Source organism: Nyctibius grandis, chromosome 5 (assembly GCF_013368605.1).
Source record: "Nyctibius grandis isolate bNycGra1 chromosome 5, bNycGra1.pri, whole genome shotgun sequence".
Taxonomy (NCBI): Eukaryota; Metazoa; Chordata; class Aves; order Nyctibiiformes; family Nyctibiidae; genus Nyctibius; species Nyctibius grandis.
Genome location: NC_090662.1, coordinates 14,053,836 through 14,075,667, shown reverse-complemented (window position 1 = coordinate 14,075,667; position 21,832 = coordinate 14,053,836). Strand labels below are relative to the sequence as shown.

General features: G+C 40.5%; 1 protein-coding gene across 4 annotated transcripts in view; it reads right to left on the bottom strand.

The window, feature by feature from the left end:
• MAGI2 (membrane associated guanylate kinase, WW and PDZ domain containing 2) overlaps nucleotides 1–21,832 on the bottom strand; it is an 823,074-nt gene that overhangs the window by 49,139 nt on the left and 752,103 nt on the right. For 3 of the 4 annotated variants that reach the window (XM_068400692.1, XM_068400693.1, XM_068400694.1), the window contains exons 14-17: nucleotides 21,022–21,214; nucleotides 17,683–17,931; nucleotides 5,448–5,633; nucleotides 968–1,142 (exon numbers count right to left, since the gene is read on the bottom strand). In XM_068400692.1, the coding sequence (XP_068256793.1) occupies nucleotides 968–1,142; nucleotides 5,448–5,633; nucleotides 17,683–17,931; nucleotides 21,022–21,214 (803 nt within the window). Of the gene's footprint in view, nucleotides 1–967; nucleotides 1,143–5,447; nucleotides 5,634–17,682; nucleotides 17,932–19,945; nucleotides 20,033–21,021; nucleotides 21,215–21,832 lie in introns of all 4 variants that reach the window. The other variant, XM_068400695.1, reaches the window with a different exon arrangement.

The following is a 21,832-nucleotide window of genomic DNA, read 5'->3' as shown; positions in this document are numbered from 1 at the left end:
GATCACTTTTGGAAAAAGTATTCAATGAAATATAAGGCAAAGAAATTTGCCAAGTGTGACTAATGGAGAGAAAATAATTTTGGGCAAGTGAAAGTCCTATGTCTGTTAAGCCAGGAAAGTCAGAGGGCAGAGTGCCTAAATCACAACTGCACTCAAGTACATCCAGAAGCAAAAAGTTACAATTCTGTAACCAGCATCTACTATTTGGGGAAGAGGGTCTTGATGAGGTGTGTTGGTTACTGAAGATTAGTATAAAGACAGTGTAATCAGCCTCATTTAACATGCCAAAAATTAATCCAAAGACTAAATAGTGTTGATTTGAGATCACAGAAAGTTGTGTCATCCCACAGGCTGAGCATGCTTTTTATATATACAGTTTTTAATACAGCTGGTCACAAAATTTCTATCCTCCTACTATCTAATTTCCATCACAGATAAATTTGTCAGCGCATATGCATAAATTACACATGAGAAATTGGCTGGAAAATGATACACAATAGATAAAACCTGTTATAAAAATACCTTCCTGACTCTAGAACAAAAAAAAAGACAAAAATAGACAAAAAAAAAAAGATATGCAAGATAATGGAAAAAAAAGGCCACCTTGCAATTAGATACTGATATACCCACATTTTGTAAGTTGTAGTGATACAAGAAAGTATGTTATCAATGAAGTTATTATCAAGGAATACTTCAGTGTGTAGTTCCTTGGCAAACATATGATCCTGATGGACGTCTGAGGAAGTTTGGCTAGACCCTTGTGCATAATAATGTGTTTCATACCTGAACAAGACTTACAGATCATCCTGGCATGCAGAATTCATACTCTGTGAGGGCAACCATGGGACCGTGGCTTCTCAGAGCTCCACAAGCGATGGCTCATAGAAACTAGAAACAGCATGACGACCCAATACAAGGGCGCCCCATGGTCCTCACAGGAGGCAGAGGATGGAGGAGCCGCTCTTACCTGTTTTCGTGTCCCTGCAGCTGGAGAGGCTGTGGAGGTGGTGGCTGGGCGACGGGGCTGTGCTGGGCGACGGGGCTCTGCTGTGCCAGGGGACTCTGCTGGGCCATGGGGCTGTGCTGCTGGGCCATGGGGCTCTGCTTCTCCGAGCTGGGGGCCGAGGCTGGGCTGTTCAGCTCTGCGCAATGGGAAGCTGGAAATTAAAGACCTGTCGCAGCGCGGCATTTAACAAAGGGCAAAGGTAGACAATAATAATTTTTGGTCACATGCTAGATTCGAAAATTTATGCTTTCTCGCTTTTACTCTCTGGTTATAATTAGATTTTAAGACATCTGAACCTTATGGGCTCCTTCTGATAGTCTGTGGGATCTGAAATCTTGTTCACTTCTATAACTCCAGTTGACACCTCCATTATTTAAAACCCAATTGAACAAGGCAAATGGCTTCTGTGTTTCATGTTTTCTTTTAAAGACTAGAAATGCTGATATTTGAAAACTTTTCATTTTGAGAGAATGAACGATTTTATTGCTTTCACTAGTGTTATGGGATGACAAACTGTTGTCACAAAAGCTAAAACACTGGTGTGCCTGTGTTACCTCCTGCTGTCTTTGAGCTCAACAAGAGTCTCCTATTTTTTAAATCTTTGGGGACTGTGAATAGTCAAACCAATCTCAATCAGTTCTGAATAACCAGCTAAACTGATGTTTTATTTCAATGTATTGTGCCAAATGACCAGGGTTTTCACACAGGAACACTGCAGAAAACCCGAATCCTTCTTTCCAAATAACGTAAAATTCAAAAAGACACAGAGGCTGGGGTAAGAAATGTGGCCTCATGACCTTGTTACAAATACAGGATGCCAATCTCCTTTCAGGCTTTCTGCTGCACTTGGAGGAAGACACATTTGGCACTGAGCTCATATCGACTGTATTTCTCCTGACACACTGGCACAGTTATGTTGCTCATCATTTACCTGTTAAGAGTAAATGAGAGAGACTCCACCCACAAGGGAACAGAGCACTGCAGAAGTAATTGCTCATGCATTATCAACAGCAAAGGTACACAGTATATTTTTTTTATTCCTGCTTGCAATAGAGTGAATGAGGCAAGTGTGGTGTGGTGCAAAGCATCCAGTATGGACATGCATATGGCTGAGCATCCCTAACAGCAATAGCTATGCACCATCCAGATCTTGCCTAGTTTTATATTGAATCTAGTTTGAATTTTGAATGATTTTATTTTTTATTTTTTAGCATGTGAGTTTGTCCCCTATGACTGCACATATCTAATGGCTCTCTACTTATATTATTTATGCTTACAATTATTTTAAAAACTTTGGCTACTTTATTAAAAATATTTTCAATTTAGACTTAATTGTTAAAAAAGCTTGTATATTTGCACTTAAAACACCCCTCATGCAGGCATAAGCAATACTTGTCTGTATAATCACTATGCTTAAGGCTTTAATTGCCCATTTTGCATCTGTGAGACTCTTTTGTATTGCAAAGTTTCAGAGACAAAGACTGGGAATATTGTCCTTCATTTCTACATTACTCTCATAACTATGGATGAACTAGTCAAATCATAAGCTGCTTCTAAAACTGCTTTGCATTTATATGGTATTTTTCACCTGAAAGTACATTACAGAGGTATTAGATTTTTTCCAAATTTTATAAGCTGGGAAGCTAATATCAGAAGGCAAATGAGGTATCCAGTGTCACACAGTCACACAGGGAAGCCATGCCTTGGGCACAAATTATTTCTCAGCACTAGCATCTGAGAACATCTTGTAGCACTGCACCTCCGCTTTCTTTCTAATTTAAGGTATCCCATCTCTAACAATGAACTATTAGCAATTTGCTAATATGAATTAATCTGTGTACAAGGGAGACCTAAATAAGCTGCATGGACTTATGTAGCATCACATTTGTTTGTGGATGCCTGCAAAACTGTCCTCCATGATTATACACCACTGATTTGCAGCTCTTTGGTGTGAATTCTGAACTCGTGTATGTTTGTGTTTTTTCCCTTCACTGAATTCCTTTAATAAAGTAGATAAGTTCCCCCAGTTGCAGTCCATGGCGAGTATCAGACTATTTCCTTGTCCCGTTGCTGGATGCAGCAGCAGAAGGTGAAGGTCATCCAACTGGAGCATGGATCATTAAGTAATCACATTACTTGCTGTGTGACATTCCTAGCTCTAACGGTATTTGTTACTGAGATATAAAGCCACAGTCTCTTCAATACAGTACAGTTCATATACCAGTACAGCATATTGCTAAACAAAAAAAAGCCCTGAAATCAACCCCAAAACCCAAGAAACCAACATCAAATGATCTTCACTGATTAGCTGGGGAGTAATGAACAGAATAATGAGTCTGTCCCCTTATCCTCACCTTACAAATGAGATAATTTAGGGTTCAATTCTTTCCTGCCTTGTGCATTTATAGTGATATACATGGAGGAAATTATCAAATCTGAACTCTTCCTTCACATTACTTTGTCACAGGTAGCTGGTAGCTGAATATGCCTGGTGACAGCCATTGCAGTCTCTTGCGAGCCAAACTTTGGTTTGGTTTATAGCAGGATATAAGGGAATGAACTCAAAACCTGGCTCTCTTGTAGGGTGCTTTTCCATGTAGAAGACAATTGTTCGAAAATACATAAACAAATCTAGACACACAAATCTATGGGGCCAGATGGGATCCACCCAAGGGTACTGAGGGAGGTGGTGGAAGTGCTCATCAAGCCACTTTCCATCATTTGTCAGCAGTCCTGGCTAACCGGGGAGGTCCCAGTTGACTGAAGGTTAGCAAATGTGACGTCCACCTACAAAAAGGGCCAGAAGGAGGATCTGAGGAACTACAGGCCCATCAGCCTGACCTCGGTGCCGAGGAAGGTTATGGAGCAGATCAGTCTGAGTGCCATCATGTGGCACATACAGGACAACCAGGCGATCAGGCCCAGTCAGAATGAGGTTATGAAAGGCAGGTCCTGCTTGACGAACCTGATCTCCTTCTGTGACAAGGTGACCCGCTTACTGGATGAGGGAAAGGTTGTGGATATTGTCTGCCTAGACTTTAGTAAAGCCTTTGAGACCATCTCCCACAGAATTCTCCTGGAGAAACTGACTGCTCATGGCTTGGATGGGCGTATGCTTTGCTGCGTAAAAAAACCTGTCTGGATGGCCAGGCCCAAAGAGTTGTGGTGAATGGAGTTAAATTCAGTCGGCAGTCGGTCACAAGTGGTGTTCCTCAGGGCTCAGTACTGGGGCCAGAATTCTCTTTAATATCTTTATCAATGATCTGGACAAGGGGATTGAGTGCACCCTCAGTAAGTTCACAGACAACACCAAGTTGGGTGGGAGCGTTGATCTGCTGGAGGGTAGGAAGACTCTGCAGAGGGATCTCGACAGGTTGCATCAATGGGCAAAGGCCAACTGTATGAGGTTCAACAAGGCCAAGTATCAGGTCCTGCACTTGGGGCACAACAACCCCATGCAATGCTACAGGCTTGGGGAAGAGTGGCTGGAAAGCTGCCTGGTGGAAAAGGACCTGCGGGTGTTGATTGATGGTCGGCTGAATATGAGCCAGCAGTGTGCCCAGGTGGCCAAGACGGCCAACAGCATCCTGGCTTGTATCAGGAATAGCGCTTCCAGCAGGACTAGGGAAATGATCATCCCCCTGTACTTGGCACTCGTGAAGCTGCACCTCGAATACTGTGTTCAGTTTTGGGCCCCTCACTACAAGAAAGACATTGAGGTGCTGGAGAGAGTCCAAAGAAGGGCAACGAAGCTGGTGAAGGGTCTAGAGAACAAGTCTTATGAGGAGCGGCTGAGGGAACTGGGGTTGTTTAGTCTGGAGAAAAGGAGGCTCAGGGGAGACCTTATAGCTCTCTACAGCTACCTGAAAGGAGGTTGTAGCGAGGTGGATGTCGGTATCTTCTCCCAAGTAACAAGTGCTAGCACGAGAGTAAACGGCCTCAAGTTGGGCCAGGGGAGGTTTAGACTGGATATTAAGAAAACATTCTTCACCGAAAGGCTTATCAAGCATTGGAACAGGCTGCTCAGGGAAGTTGTGGAGTCACCATCCCTGGAGGTATTTAAAGGACATGTAGATGTGGTGCTGAGGGACATGGTTTAGTGGTTGACTTGTCAGTGCTGGGTTAATGGTTGGACTTGATGATCTTAAAGGTCCTTTCCAACCAAAACGATTCTATGATTCTATGATTCGAACAGTGACTCACCATAACTCAGCTCGCTCTCAGGTTTCTCCAGGTTTGCTTTAAATACCCTTTTCGTAAATAGAAACCTGTTAAAGAATTCAGATATTATTCCAGCTAGTTCTAAGGCTGCAGTTTTGGTGTGCTGTACGTTACAGCTGAGAAAGAGAAACAAAAGATGTTCTTTCAAGCGGTGATGTAATTCAAGCTAATTGGAGGCTACTTAAAATTTTCTTCCTGTTTTCAAGGGCCATTGACTTACCCTCCTGAGGAATGATGCGAAGAGTTACACTGAGACCTGCATCTTTAATTAGCTTCACAATATCTGCATGAGGCATGTTAATAATAGACTGGCCATTCACAGCTAAGATCCGGTCTCCAACTTTAAGTTTTGCACAGCGATCCGCAGGACTTCCATCAATTATCCGCCCTATTTTATGGGGTACAGCTAGACAAAGAACAATAGTCACAGTTAACGTGCTGCAACAAGTGGTGGTGTTCACAAGCAAAAGAAAATGAGTTCATTTGGAAGAAAGCTCTATATGAATTAAAAACCAGCTTGTGTATAAACATATAGGAATATTAATTCTTATACAATATCATTTGCATTAACACAGTACAGATTTCACTAAAAATTCAGAATCCAGATGTGCATATATACATGGCATATACATATGAAGTCCAAAATCAGTTTATGGTTCAGCTAGTTTGCAAACCTGGCACATAACAAGATAATAAACAGATCAGGAGAACAATAAGGCATTAAAACAGTGAAGGGGATAAATTTGCACAATAAGTAGTAGTCGTAAATTGCCTCCCACCTCCTAGTTTGTAGAATTTCTTTATTTGTATGTTGCAATAGAGGCACTAAAAACATGATTTATTTTATATACAAATAGATGTTTTTACTGAAAATTCTCAGGGTTCACTAAATTGTTCTTCTCCTCCATTCAGATATGTTAATTGATAAATAGAAATAATACTGAAGATTTATTGAGATGTGCAGCTTTCTAATTAGATACATGCTAGCATGAATATACAGTTAATTATGAGTAGATAGACACATTTACTACTTCAAATAGACACCCCTCCTTCTCAAAATATTACAGATCAACTTTGCTTCTCCTTTGCTCTTGTCTGTGGTTCTCCACCTTTCTGCATACTCCATCCATTCTCTTGTTCTGTCTTTTCCCTCATTTTCCACTGATTTTTTGAAATATTACTCTTGATCTTTCTCCCAGTGTTTCTTCCCTATTCTCCTCTGGTTTTTGACTAAATGCGTATACTATAGTTGACTCTTCTCTCTATCTAGGCTCCCCAAAGACCATGCTGTTTTTCTTTCTCCCTACTACTCATAAAAATGCTCATCACAATTAAATCTGACTATATATTCTATTAATATCCTAATGGTATCTGAGTATCCCTCACCAATCCCACACTTCAGTCTTGGCAAACTTAGCACGAAGCTGCTCAGCTTCACTATCCACCCGCAACTGGTGTTTAAAAACAGCTCTTTTTCTTTTTCTAAAAATAACATATCTTTAAAATTCTAATGTCTAATGAGAACTTGGAAAAGGTGAAAGAAAATACTAATTAAACATTTTTTTTTGAAATGTTTAAGCTATCAACGCTCACATAAAACAAAGCTCTAACAGGAGATGTCTTCAGAATACTCCAACACTGCAGAACAAATTTCTCAGCCCTCTGATAAACATTCCCTGAAGGTGATGGTGACAAACACAGATTGCACATCTCATGCAAAGTCACAATGCACATACCTCAAAATGACTTTTGTTTCTAGTATAGACGCAAGTGTTGTTTACAGTGTTAAAAATTAATTTTCTGAGAACTAAAAATACAAGTGAGTACTCTGAAGTGCAAGCCATAATCAAACTGCATGCTTCTTTACCACTATAGTTCAGGCAAGAATATAAATTAAATTATGGCTTTAGTAATATGGACACAACTATTGTACTTCAGAAATGTCTTGCTGCTTAGGAAATAAGCATCTAATTTATGTCACAATGTCTAAACCTTTTTATGTTTAAAAATATACTAAATATGAATAGTCACACTTTGTACAAAACTTCCATTTATTTTGCCCTCTATGCAGATGTATAACTGCCATGCATGCAGATCAGCAAGTAAACAAGTACAAGAGTAACTTGACACTGAAACAGTTTACATTCACACAGAGCATTTCACATCAAAGCAATTCTTAAAGCATCACCAAGAATCATTTAAGCTAAGATTAAAACGTGCCTGTTTCTGGTACATGTAGTACAAGATCTGTCTGAAATTACCATGTCTGTACTACACATCAGCGCAGATGAGAAAATGAGACTGCCTTATATGAAAAAGCAAGAAATTTAGTAGGAAGAAAGAAGGGGAAGAATTATGGTTGAGATGCCCTAGTTAAAATTCCCATGCTCGCCATTTCTAATCCTAAAGAAGATGTTTTTGTTAGCCTAAATAATTAAGTAGAGACATCATTTCAGTAGTGAGGGGCGTGGGTGGGTGGGAAATCCTATTAATTTGCCAGAACAATTTTTTTGGACTTCTTGCACCTGACAAGTGAATAGAGCAGATGTCTGCATGTTTGAGATGTCTGATAAAATCAAAGCTGGAGGTGGGAGAGCCACAAGAGTCTGATTCTGCTCCAAATCCTGAGAAAAGGGAAAGGAGGGAGAAAGAGAAGGAACTTTGTATTCCTTTTTTCTTCCTCTTAAGCCTAATGGCCTTTACCTTCCCGATAAAGGTATCTACTCTAAATGTTTTGGTACCACTGCACTCCCTTCATCCTGCTGTGCTATGAAAGGATCAACAGTAGGTGACCTTCAGAACAAAGCTTGTGTCTGTCAAGGTACCTTTTCTACTGCACTTTGGTTTCTGAGGATTTAATACTCCTCTTCTGAGGTTGTATCGGTGCCATGTGTTGTCATATGATCTTGCTGCAGAGTGGGGTGTGGAAAGCTTTTGCAGAAGGAATCTGAATCTCTATCAGCATCTGCAAAGGAGACCACTGGTATGCTATATCAGGGTTTTATGGGCAAATCCAGTGAATTACTAATGAAACTCAGAGCCATTCAGCAGAAGCTGGTTTCTATTCTTTTCTAGATAATATGAGAAGTTTATCTCCTGGTTCCTTCTCTCCCAGTAATACCCCGAGGAGTTTCCGGTCTCTGCTTGCTCTCCCCAGTGGAGCTCTGCCTGAGTCGTCTCCTAAGCCACAATATCCTGGCCACCATGGTCTCTGCTGCTGCCTTGGGAGGAGAGGATTTATTTAAGGGTTTATTTACAAGCATGAGTGCTTCTAAGGGATGCAGGTTATCTGATATGTATGTTGTCCATGAAAATATGAACATGTTAGAATATGTTCAAAAACTTTTAATTTTTTAAGAGCCTTTGGTGGTGAAATACTTACTGTGAAGGGATAAGAAGGAGTTACTCTCACAGGGGATTGATTAGGTAAAAGTTAAGGAACAAATGTAGAAATTAACTGAGAATTTCCATAATAGAGAATTTTTATCATTCAGAACGGTGACATCTAAAACAGAAGTGGAAGAGCTGTAAAACTGTCAGTACCGAGTGGGTTGAGTGAAGTGGCAGACAAGATCCCATGAAAAGAAATGCAAGATGATGCACATGGGGAAAAACTAAACCTGTCTAAGCTTAAGCAGAGATAAGCCCTAAATCAATTATTACCACTCAGGAGATCTTGAAACAAGTGCGCCTACTTCTCTAAAAACATAAAGTCAGTAAAACAGTAAATAGAATTTTAAGTTAGAAAAATAATAGCAAATGAAACAAACTATTGCTAGTTACTACTGTGCACCTAAAGTCTGACTATTGCTGATAGTTTCAGTATCCTCATCTCAAATATCACAGCACTGAGCTAGCAAATACTCAGAGAAAGACAGCATGGCAGTCAGAAGCAGAAAACAGCCTCTGCTCAAAGGAGTAGTCCCATGAGCTCACTATCTGCAGCTTGGAGAAGAGGTGGTGGGGCAACTTTCTGGAGGGCCTGAAGAATGAATGCATTCAAAAAGGGATTGGACAAATTCACAGGGATGGATCCACTGCTGATTAGATCAGAAAGCTGTGGTTGTGAAAGCTGAAGAGGTGCCTGTCGTCTCTGCCACTGGTCACAGCTGGGGACAGCGCAGAGCTCCTCAGCTCTTTGGTCTCTCCCAGCATCCCAGGTCTCTTCCCAAGAGGAAACCTCCCATGTCTGGCATCTAATTAGCGGTTAGCACATCATATTTTTACTTAAACTGTATCTTCAGTGTTTTATTTTTATCTAAGCAGAGTATTTACTAATATACCCTTTTAAAGGAAGTCCCAGATCACTTGACTGGTGGTAAATGATTCCACTAGCCCTTAAAAGATTTTACTAATCTATTCACAGCTCTTTTAAGAATTCACCACAAGCTGTTCTCCAAACATATGTACATTTTGAACAGTGGCAGCACGTGCCTGGATTAGACTCTGCAGAGAATTCGATCCACTTATTTCAAAACACACAGCTACCTGAGCAGCATTTAATATTAGCAGACTATACAGAAACACTTGGATTTGTGTTTTTTTTTTTTTCCCAAGAATCCCATTATTCACACTAAGAGTGAGCACAGAAAACAAGCTGCCCCTTTGGAAGACAATTACTTTCTTAGTTCTCTCAGACTACACAATGGATGAGACTGCAAGGCAAAAATATTATGGTAAACAGGGATTTATACAGATTTTTTTAACTGTTGAAAATATGGGAAATTAGTGAGATATAGTTTATATGTATATGAAACATACAGTCCTTCAAACCACATATATAGATTTTTTTTCTCTAATACTATCAAGTCATCCAAAATATGATACCTAAGAGTGATATATATGGATATCTACATTAAGAAAAAAAATCCTTCCAAGTCAGAAGTCATAATCCTAGATCCAAAAAAGCCTAGCAGTGAACAGCAATGCCACAGAAGCATTTCCTAACAATGGATCTTATGATGGGATCTAATTTTTTGCAGTGTGTTTTATGAAAAATTTGTGTCTTCATGGAGATTTGAATCCTGAGAGTACCAAAGCTTCTAAGATATTTGAAACCATTAACCTCTCCCCCTGAATCTCCCTCAGATATTTACAGCATTTGTGTGAGAAACACGAACTGACCCAGCGCTCACAACTAGCAGCTGGTGCTTTCCCAGAAGGTAGTTAATTGTGCAATGATCAGCTCTAAGCTCATTATCAAAAGAGAACTTAAATTAAAAACTAAGAGACAAAATGATTTAAAAGAAATTTTTGCATTTAGAAAGTGGGTAAGGTCTGCTTTCACTAACTTACTGATAACTACAAATTCATGTTTTTCTCCATATTAATATTTTTCTTTGATAAAATCACCCACTTTTACTCTCCATGATGCAAATTAACATCCTCCCCACACCTTCTTGTCGTAGAAAAGAAAGAGTAAATTCTGTGGCTTTACACCTGAGGGTCCATATGCTTGGGTTAGCTGTACACAGAGCCGGAGCAGTTGCTGAATACAGAAAACTGCTTATAACACTGCATATTTCTCAGCCTGTTGCTTTTTGGAAATAAAAATGATTTCTCCTCACTTTGGAGACCCGTATGCTGGAAATAACTGATTCTAAGAAGATGTTACCAACAAATAATGCTTTTCTGGTTTACATCAATAATTTTTTTACATCTATTCAGTACTTCCAGTCATAATTGTTGAGACTGTATTTTGTAGAAAGCAACTTTCCTGTTTTTTCCCCTATATAGTAGCTGAATGTCAAAAATGATCAGTTAAGGGGAAAAAAATCAAACCTCTACATTATCTATTAAACCCTCTGGCACATAAATTCTTGCAATCTTTTCTAATGTTAACGGAGATTGATACTAAACCAAGCAAATGAACCTTCCTGAGCCAGCTGTCCTTTTCAATGTTATACAGCTGATCACATGAATATTTATTATATCCTCAATTCTCAAAAGGTGCAAGAGTTTTCATTCAACCAGCAGGCTCCAGCATATCAGATTTTAATTGGGAGAATATATTAAATGTAAACATCTGTAATTTCATTGCTACTGAATAACCTAAAATTTCGGGAAGCTTGAGTATGGTGGAGTTTCTATCAGGGCTAATATTTGAATCAAGATAAAAGATTTTCCTGAAATTGATGGGCTATTTTATGTGACACTCATTTGGAAGATAGAAATCTGTGCCATGCTGCGTAGTTACAGATGACAATAATTCCTTTTGTTTATAAGGTTAATGAACCTATGAATTGAAGCATCCCATCGTGTGCTGATATGGAGCATATTTACCTGCATAGCACAGGCATAAGAAGATAGGTGGGAAGGAGTACACATACCTTAGGAATATGAAGATCTAAGAAAAAATTAATGGAACTTAGGTACTTTCATTCAGGCTTCTCATGAAAGCAAAATGGGCCCTGTGGAATCATTAGAAAAACCTTCATTCCCTTCCCAGGTTTGTGCTAAGAAAACTCACAGGGTTTGTTCTTTGAAAACACAGGAGCAGCACCACTAGGTTCAAATGACCTATTCAGGAACACGTTGGAGGACAGAAGTCATCTAGAGAGGGGAGTGATGTGATTAAGATCCTCCATGCTTTATTCTTAAAAAAATATCAAATAGCCAATTGAGTATTTCATGCTTGCAAACTGCAGCAACATATTTTAAGTGATATTAAAAATCTCTTTCACTTCTTAAGGTTATTTCACTATTATTAATTGCACATATTGATTTGAAAAACTAAATAATGGAACAATTTCTTTTAGCTCCAAATCATAATATCAGTTAAACAAGCTTAAGAAGTGTATATTTGTAGCTGAAGAGGCAGAAGAACAGCTCAAACTCGAATATCAAAGCCAAGTAGAAATGAGAAACCAGGTTCTTGGCCCACAAGTCACAAGTATTGACAGGGGACTCATGCTGCAGGTGGGTTTTCACTGCTCTGTTCCAAAGATCTCCAAGCTGGGGTAGACAGACATCCTGATTTCCAAAGCTCTGCTTTCTTTAGAATTTGCAGATTGGTCACAGAAAATTGTGTCTCCAGGCACCCTCTTACCCAGGAAGAAGCATGGGTGAAATTCCCGCACAAATAACTGTCTCAGATCACACAGTTATCATTGATCAATAAGCTGTTTTCTATCTCTAAACTGCAAGGAGTTCAAAGAAACTCTGGGGCTAAATGGGACTTATTTCAGAATGCTGTTTTCTGAAGTCAGCAGAGACTTATCTTGGATTTGTGGTTTTTAGTTAAGACTGCATGTTTTGAGAAATGAGAGCAACTTCTTTCATTAGACTCTGTTCTATCATGTTTTGAAAATCCAGCAGTCATTCGCATATGCAGTGTAGGGGAAATTAAATCTACAACTCCACATTTGCTAAACAGGAGGAAGATCATAACAAGTATGCACAGTCATCTGCCTTTAATTTTTTAAAAACTGATTATTGATTATGCCTGTATTTTCAGTTTGTTTACACTTTATATCTGCTAATTGACAGTACCTGCTACAGTAAAATTCATGGAAATATTTCCAATTTTTCAATTTCACCGGAAGTTGCCAGTTAACGAGGTCTATTTACAACACATGGTTTCTTTCTACAGAAATTAGAGTGTTAAGAGATTTACAGGAGATCACAAGTTCTTCTCCAAGATGAAGCTGCATCCCAAACATAAAAGCAGCAGGAAGATAGGAAGTAGGCAGGGACAAGTGTACTCCATAAAGCTCTGGGACAAATTCATCCAGCAATCTCCTTTTGGCCATTTCCAGTTGGCTGCAAGTGCTTTTCCATAGGATGCAGATAGTGAACTTATCTTGATACCCTAAAAAGCTCCACAAGAATGGAGTTTTAGCACAGAGGATTCACAGTATTGAGTATTATCCTAAACGTAATGCAATGGGTAGATTAATTAATTCAGCTTCAGTATTTTAGCTGTAATGTGACATTCAGTACTGTCATGTGAGGCAATGCCACCCCAGGCACAGCTGCATCTCCATAGCCTCACACGTTGCTGCAGGATGCTGGGGACTCGGAGGGTACAGCCCCAGGAGGAGCCCTTCCTTGCAGAACCCCATGTACTGCAAGTATTTTTGTTGGGGGAAGCATGAAGGTATTCCTCAGGACAGGACTTCAGAAACAGGCTGTAGTTTGCTTAGTTTAGCCACTTAACTCTGCCACTGAACCAGGACAACTAAGATGTTTGTAATCTGGGGGGCAAAGGCAGTTGCCTGGGAAGGTCTCCACAGAGCCATGAGGTTAAAGCAGTGCAGCTCCACCCCAAACTAAAAGTGAAAAACTAGTTTGTAGCTTCCAGGCATTCAGCTGGGAATGCAACACTGAGTCCTTTAAAGAAATACCACTGGAGATGCCAAAATTTTGATAACCTATGTGTAGCCTGTATAACAAAAGAAAGCACAGAGTAAGGTCAAATTTAGGTGGCCTGTCTGGAGAAGCCAAAGCACCCTTTAATGTTGGGACAGGGTCTGGGGGAAAGCATGATAACATGTTTTAGGGGCAGTGGAAGTTAATCCTTTCATTAAGAACAGGTCAGGAGCCCAGCCAGGTGAATTTTCTTTTTTTAATCTCTTCGCCCTCTAAAATCCTCTGGGTTCTGCACTAGCCAAAATGACTTGCTCCTGGATGTACCACTTAAACACATTTCTTTCTTTATACGCTTTATCTTCTTTCACTGATAAAATTTCGAAGCATGGCCAACCTTGTCTACACCCCTGCTCTGCCTTGTGAAATCTCCTCATTCAATCCTTGTGACTCATGTTCCACTCCTGATCTGTCCCACATCAGAACTGTAGTTTGGTGCAAGATAATCCCCTGTGCTGGATTAGAGAACATCCCAAGCAATGCTTTGACAAAGGCGAGACAAAATTTCTGCCGTTATAGAACACAGGAAATGTGCCACAAGAATTGGGTGTTTAAGCAAGTACAAGTATGTCAAAATTACATCCAGATCTAAAGGCTGACTCCCAACTACTTAGAGCATTTTATTTAAATGACAGCTACTACAGTGCTGCCTATCACAAAATGTGAAAAAATAGCCTATTTCCTAAGTACAGCTGTAGTCTGGCCTCACTCTGTGCCTCTACCAAAGGTAAAAAAATGCATTTAGCATTTTGAAAATTTCTGCAAGGCAAAGGCAGGTCTGTAAATCAATAGTGATGATGACCACTTGCAAAGCATGTTGAGAGAAAAGTTGACCAAGACCTTAAGCCTTGGAACAGGAATGACATCCTCAATTCTGAGAGCTCCCGAGCCTTTCGTGGCTCTTTTCCAGGTCAGAGGGAGTGTGAAGCACTCCTAATAGGCTACATGGGAGCAGTGCAGTGAACATCCCATCAGAGAGGGTGGAAAAGGGGTATGAGGCTCAGCTGGAGCACTGCTACTCTGACTTCATGGGGTGGTCCTACAGCTTCACAGCCAGAGCTGGTTTTAACTCCCCTGGCAAACACCCAGAGGGTGAGCTTTTGTGTAACTCCTTGAGCTTTGGGCCAACTGCAAAGCAGCAAACCCATGAACCTGCAGCTCTTAGGCTAGTAGCAACTCTGTTTGAATGACTACCTCAATTTTAACAGTGCTTGAAGCACAAGCGCCTGATGACACAAGGTTCACACTCCTGTACTGAGCAAGAGCTGTTTTAATTGTCGGATTGTAAAACATAGTTTATAAGTGTGATATCAAGAACAAGGAAAATACTTCCAGTGCACGATTAATTGGCTTCTTGAGTAAAAGCAATGATGATCCTTACACTTCCAAGTCCTCAAGTCTTTTGCTTTTACAAGAAAGTAGAGAGGGGAATAGAGTTATCAAAATAAACATTCTTAAATCAAAGGAACTGTTCTTCACTTTGCCCTGAGGACACTCCCAGTGAGACAACTTCTTAGGCTATGCTATTTCTAGTAGTGTCTGGCACTACAAGACATTCCCTTTTCTGACCTGTTTTGCCCATTTTGATTCTTTCAGCATTGCCTTGCAATTACTCCATTAACATTTAACTGTGTATGTTTAGGGTATGTCTGCACAGCACTGTTCTGTGCCATGTGGGGATGCATGAGCTGGCAACAAGTGTGCTGGCTCTCGAAGCAGGAACACTGGAACTATAGTACAACGTTTCACCAAATTAACATACTACTGCTATGAGAAGTGAGTGACTACCAAGCTACTTGACATGGTGCCACACAGATCTGTATTTCTATATTGATGTAAGCTATATTTTGGATGTTACACCTCCTACATCCAGTTGATACTTCCTGCTGTTAGTACACTTTCTACCCCTTATTGTGCATTTTAATCAAAGGATTTTTGGTTAATTCAAGCTGGAAGGGACCTCAGGAGGTCTCAGTGGCTGCTGCCGAACTTTTTCTTGTCTTGTATTGAAGGGTTCAAAACTTGGGTGCTGTGTTCTAGATGGGCCCTAATGAGTGCTGAGTAAAAGGGGATAATAATTTCCCCTAAATCTACTGGCTCTACTCCTGTTAATATAGCCTGAATTACTTCACCCAAATAAATACTAAGTAAAGAAAATGAACCTCCCTTAAACTACAAAGAGCCAATGATTTTTAGGTTGTTTTTATTACTGATGACAGATTATGTCATTTTCATCTTATTTTTTCTACTACATTTTTGGAACAGAATTCACATAGAAAGGGTATTTTCTTCTCTGTTCTGTCACTGTCTACAGCAAATGTAATTTTTGGTTCATTGCTGTTCTTCTAAACTTAGGATTTGGGTGCTCTTTGGGATCACTGAAATTCAATGCAGTTATTATTTGAATAAATCCACTTGTCACTTCCACAGCAGACTGTCATTTTCTTTTACTATTGGAGGTCTTCAACTGAAGTTCAACAGTGGCTACCTATGTAGTTGCTTGGTGAGAAAGAAAAGTACCACAAGAACATGTTGGAGGGTAGGAGGCAAAGCAGTATCTTGAACCTGGGTCTGTTGTCCTTTGCAGAATACTCCAGTCACAGAACTTTTGGTTGCTTGGTCATTTTCTCTTTCTCTTCCTCTCTTCTTTCTCTCTCCATCTCCCCCAACCACAAACCCTACCTGTGAAATAATTTTCTTGAAAAATTCATGACTGACTTAACTAACTAATATGTATGTATCTCATTGTCCTCTATGGATTTTTTTTCCTGTCTCATCTTCTGCAAAGAACTTCCAATTGGCCATTATATTCAATAAAGTGAAAACTTGGAGTCCTAAGAGGCTAATTATCCATGGTTTTGTTACAATATTAATTCTGGCAATCATGGAATTTTAAAATTCAGCTGAGGTAATATGAAAAGCAACGCTTTTAGCAAGTGCGTGATCATGAAATACTGCAAAGAAGTTTTCTGAGATCATTTGCTATTGTGAGATATGGATTTCCCAGTACTCTCTTAATTGCTTTTCTGTTATGAATTTAGAAGAGTAGAGTTTGGCCCTAAAAGCTGAAATTGTTATTTTATTTCCTCAGGAAGCAGTTTTGGGCAAAAGAACAGTTCCTTCAAACCATGTTTTGAATGCAGGGGAGGGACTGCATTAGGCTGCAACTTGCAAAATGACAAATGTTCTCACTCATCTTGGTTTTTCAGTAGTGGTTAGCATTCACAATTTCAGATGGATTTGGTGGGAGATGTGGATGTTGCTCAATATAAAGCCTTTTATGCTTCCTCCTTACAAGGGGCTCAGCTCACAGGTGGTTAAATGCCATTTGAAACACCCAAGGGCACCCCTGTGCCTGCAGCTGCCACTACCTGTAGGTCCCATGTCACATCTGCCTGACCTCTGCTGAGATGTACCTAGGACATCTTAAATGGCACAGATGCCTATATTAAAGCAATAAAATTGAGATCCAATGAACATTAGTTTTCTGGACAAAAGGGAACTATAATCATTAAGGGCAGATCCTGCCACTGTATCCCTGTACTCAGTCGTAATTTTTATACTATGTATAGTCCAGACGGTTAAAAAAACAACCTCCCTGCACCTCTGTCTAACAAGTTTTCCCATTTTCCAGTTGCTTCTTCAGTGCCCTAACTGGACAGCTGCTGTCATGGGGTTTGCTCTGATCTTGGCTTTTATTTCAAGTTCCTGAACTTCATCTTGATTTAAAAAAAAAAAAAGCGTAATTCAGTTGCATCTGGGAGAATCATTTATTCACATAACCCTGATGGTTACCTGCAGAGTGTCTCTTTGCAATATAGGAACTGAGAAAATCTACTTTGTGGGTGAATCCTGTTGTACTCTGACAGACAAATGAACGTGTGAAGGATTGAGCCTCGGAGGCCAGAAGAACCTTTGGTTTTGTCCAAGACACAGCAGACAAACAAATGGTGTCCCTGGAAGCAATTTTGAGAGCCCCTTCTGTTTTAATCTCTGCAGTGATTAATTAGCAGATATCAGGTTTTATTTTTTTTTTTAATTTGGGGTGCACTTGGAAAAATATAAGCTGAAAAATGTGGTTTACTTACTTATTGTGGACCCAGATTCAGGCCTGTTCAGGGAACTGATGATAACAAACCCAAAGCCTTCATTCTCCTTGCGGTGGATCACAACGTCACTGGTTTGCAGGCTGTGGGAAGTGAAGCCCTCGGGGGGTGTAGCATTGCTACTAGATACAGCGTGATTACTGTTAGCATAAGTAGCATAGTCACTTCTTGGAGAACTGTGGTGCGTAGACACCGAGCCTGGGCTTCTGCCATTCTCTGGGCAAGGTTCTCCTACAACACAAATCACACCAGTATTACAGTCTGACTTGCTCAGTGGCTCTGTGACTTACATTACATTTGCTAACGCAACATGAATACAGTTGACTGCTTATAGCCCCGACTACTGCAAGTATTAAACTAGGAGCTGTAATAGATGCAGAGAGAAAGAGATCTACACAATTATGCAAAACATTCAAAGGCAATCAGATAAAGCAAGCATGAACACTCACTGCTAAGCTATGTACAAGAGAGGAAAGGAAAGTAAGAAACAGTGGCTATATCTGGATTGCAAAAACATTAGCAAGCACCATTCCCTTCTCTGCTGGTTGATCTGTCATCAAGAGGAAAATGTGACCATCTAATCCAATATAAAATTATTTGTGTTTGGATTAAAAGAATTTAAGCAGGCAGCTAACGTCGAGTAATTAGGATTAGCTGCATAATGTTCTTACAAGTTGATTAGCATGCTCAAAAGATGTTCATGGAACAGAGCAGTTATACAATGAAAAGCAATCACAAATAGGTATTCTGTGGGTGTCATGACAGAAGCAGTGCTCATTTAAAGGTTCTGAAGATGCTCTTGTGTGGTGAGTTGGAAAGGGTAGAAGTGAAAATGGAGTCCATCCACACTTCACTATTGCTTTACAGTAACAAGAACAGGGAACAAGTTAAATCTTGTGGGATTACACACAAGCATCTTGGCAATTGAAAACAGTAAAGTTACATTTCCAGATGGAAAAAAAGATTTATATTCCTCACAGATCTAAGTTGTTTACACAAATCAGCATTTATTGACAGTTTTAATACAGAACTTTCAGATGAATGTAAGCAATATGTTTTCTGTTTGGAGCGATGAGAGTGGCAGAGTCATCCTACTGAACATGTGAAGAGCTTACGCATACACACATACATCCTAGGAAGAGAGCTTGCAAATTAGACCTTCAGTGTGTATATATTAATAAAATAAACATCATCCAAGGACAAGCTGTTGTTTTCTCAGTCAGGTGTGTCCTTTAACAGTCCTTCTGCAACTATGAAATAAAGTGATTAGAGAGAATAAAGAGGAAGGAAAACAAACAATTATTATATTCCTGCATTAGAATTGAAAATCTCCAAGAGTTATTGAACCAAATCTGCAACTAAATGCCATAGTCAGTGACAAGAGAGATCTCATTTTCTGGCTGTCATGTTTCAGAAAACTGAATACCGTTTATGTCAGTATGGCTGCAACAGAAAGGAAATTATCTTACCCCTCAGAATGACCAAGAGCTGGCTTGGCCATAAATGAATGCAACTGAATGCCACTAAGTTCAGGAAAAGAAAGATAAAGGAGGAAAAGTTTAAATGGCTATTCAATTGTCAGCTGTGCAATAGATATCCATCACAAAAATTACATTTTGCTTCTTCCTGTGAAAAAATGGCATATTAATCCGCATTGTTCCAAATACCACATTTTCCTAATCAAATTGTCCTCCAGAGCTTGTGAATGGTGACTTTCTGTTCCAGATCTGGGTAAGTATCTGTGCAAAACGGTGATTCCAGGTCAGGGCTAAGATGCGTACATCAGCTGTCAGGCAGGTAAGGAAAGTCCCAGATCCCTCTGTTGTATACATTCACGCTAGTGAGAAATTCACACAAAATCAATTGGCCTGATGCATTAGTATTGCACTGTTCAGTCATGCCCAGCATCAGTCTTCTTAATTTTTTTTCCACAAAGCTTACGTTGTAACACACCAAATTAAAATCCTGTTCAGCTCCTGAAATGCTTAAACATTAATGAGTTACACATTATACTCCCCAGTGTGGCACTCTCAAGGCCCAAGAATAACTCCAGGTGTTTTACCAGCTTGCTTCATTTTCTGTGCCAGGAGACCAGAGTGCCTAATAGACCCTTTTATTTAATATTTAACAAGCAGCAGCGAAGGCTGGCATCCGCTCTGTGCTAACCCTCTTGCTAATTTTGCCTGCAGTCTGTAGAGCCGGCTGACCCGGGAAAGGTGCTAATCGCAAGCGCTCGGCGGATTACCTTGGTTATTGGCCATTTTCCTAGCGCTGGGGGAGCTGCGAGGGGGCGTCGCGCCGGGTGGAGGGGGACCTTTCTGGCTGGAGGACTCTGGAGTCAGTAACAGAAGAAAGTCAGTCCTGCAAGAGCGCGGCTGGGAGGGAGCTGCGGTGCCGCAGTGGGAGGGGGACTGCGAAGACGAAGGTGAGTGGGAGGGCGGCTTTTTGGCAGGGGAGCGAAGGGGAACAGCGCAGGCAATGACAGCGGATCTAGGGCACGGGGAGGCAGAAGACAGGACAAGGCTGGGGATGTGGTTTGCTCATTTCTGATGCCTCAGTGAAATGTACTCACCACAAATGTTTTAGAAGTTCTTAAATAAACTTCTTTCCTCAAGTAAGCAAAGGTTGCAATGGAACAGCAGCAAATTCTCCCATTAAAGCTTTAATAGATGCTGCCACACGTTTTTCCAGGTTCCAGTGTTTTTCAATAATTAAGACCAAGCTAGTCTAAAGGTTTAATTTACTTCAAATTCTTCATATTGTTTTAGGTTTATTTTCTGAAAGCGCCTGTTTGAAGAGAGGATCCGGCCCTGTTCCCAGGAGCCGCTTGTGCCACACAGGAGGTTTTCAGCCAGCTTGTGTTGCAGTCGGGGAAATTTCCACATGACATCAGTGAGACCAGAAATGGGCTTTCAACACATACAAGAGTGAAATGAGTTCCTGCCCTAAACAGTTACCAGTCTTTGAGCCCTTCTCTGATTGCTTATTGAGATGGTCAGCTTTAACAGCTTTAAACTTAGGTAAATGTTTTGTCCCAAAAGTGGACAGGAGGAGACAGCACAGACCAAGACAGCATGGGACAAATCCAGAGCACTCATCATCACCAAACTGGGGTTGCCAATATTGTTTCCACTTCTGAAGGAAACAACACTCAGCTGTAGTGTTTTTGTCACAGAAACAGGGGACACATATTTACAATTATTCTTTCTTCAAAATGATACAAACATTCACTTTGATTTTAATTTTCTCCGTTTTTTTTTTTTTAAACAGCATCTCTTTGTGCTTATGTTTTTCCTTTCACCTTTCCCAGCCTTCACTCACCCGTGGGTAGCACCTTTCTCCTCACAGTAAGATTCACTTGCCCATTTCGAGCAGCATTATGCATAAGATCAATCACATATCGGTGGGTTTTGCCGGCCACTGGAATTCCATCTACATACACCAGCTCATCACCAGGATGGAGACGACCATCACGGTCTGCTGAGCCCATGGCAATTACGGCTCCGATGAGAATCTAGGCAGCAAAGAAACAAAATCCCATCATATATACACTGAGCGTCCAATTTAGTGCCATGAATGTTGCAGTGATTCTCCCTTTCTTTCGAAATTAGGCTAGTGATTCAGTGCAGATGAGGATATTGGTCTTGGTTGGAAAGCTGTGATCCTTTTCTGTGGGTATGATTGAAGATCATGGCATCATAGAATGGTTTGGGTTGGAAGGGACCTTAAAGATCATCTAGTTCCAACACCCCTGCTACAGGCAGGGACAACTTTCCACTAGACCAGGTTGCTCAAAGCCTCATCACAGAATCACAGAATCAACCAGGTTGGAAGAGACCTCTGGGATCATCGAGTCCAACCGTTGCCCTTACACCACCCTGTCAACTAGACCATGGCACTAAGTGCCATGTCCAGTCTTTTCTTAAACACATCCAGAGATGGTGACTCCACCACCTCCCTGGGCAGCCCATTCCAATGTCTAATAACCCTTTCTGAAAAGAAATTCTTCCTAATGTCCAACCTGAACCTCCCCTGGCGAAGCTTGAGGCTGTGTCCTCTTGTCCTATTGCTAGTTGCCCGGGAGAAGAGGCCAACTCCCACTTCACTACAACCTCCCTTCAGGTAGCTGTAG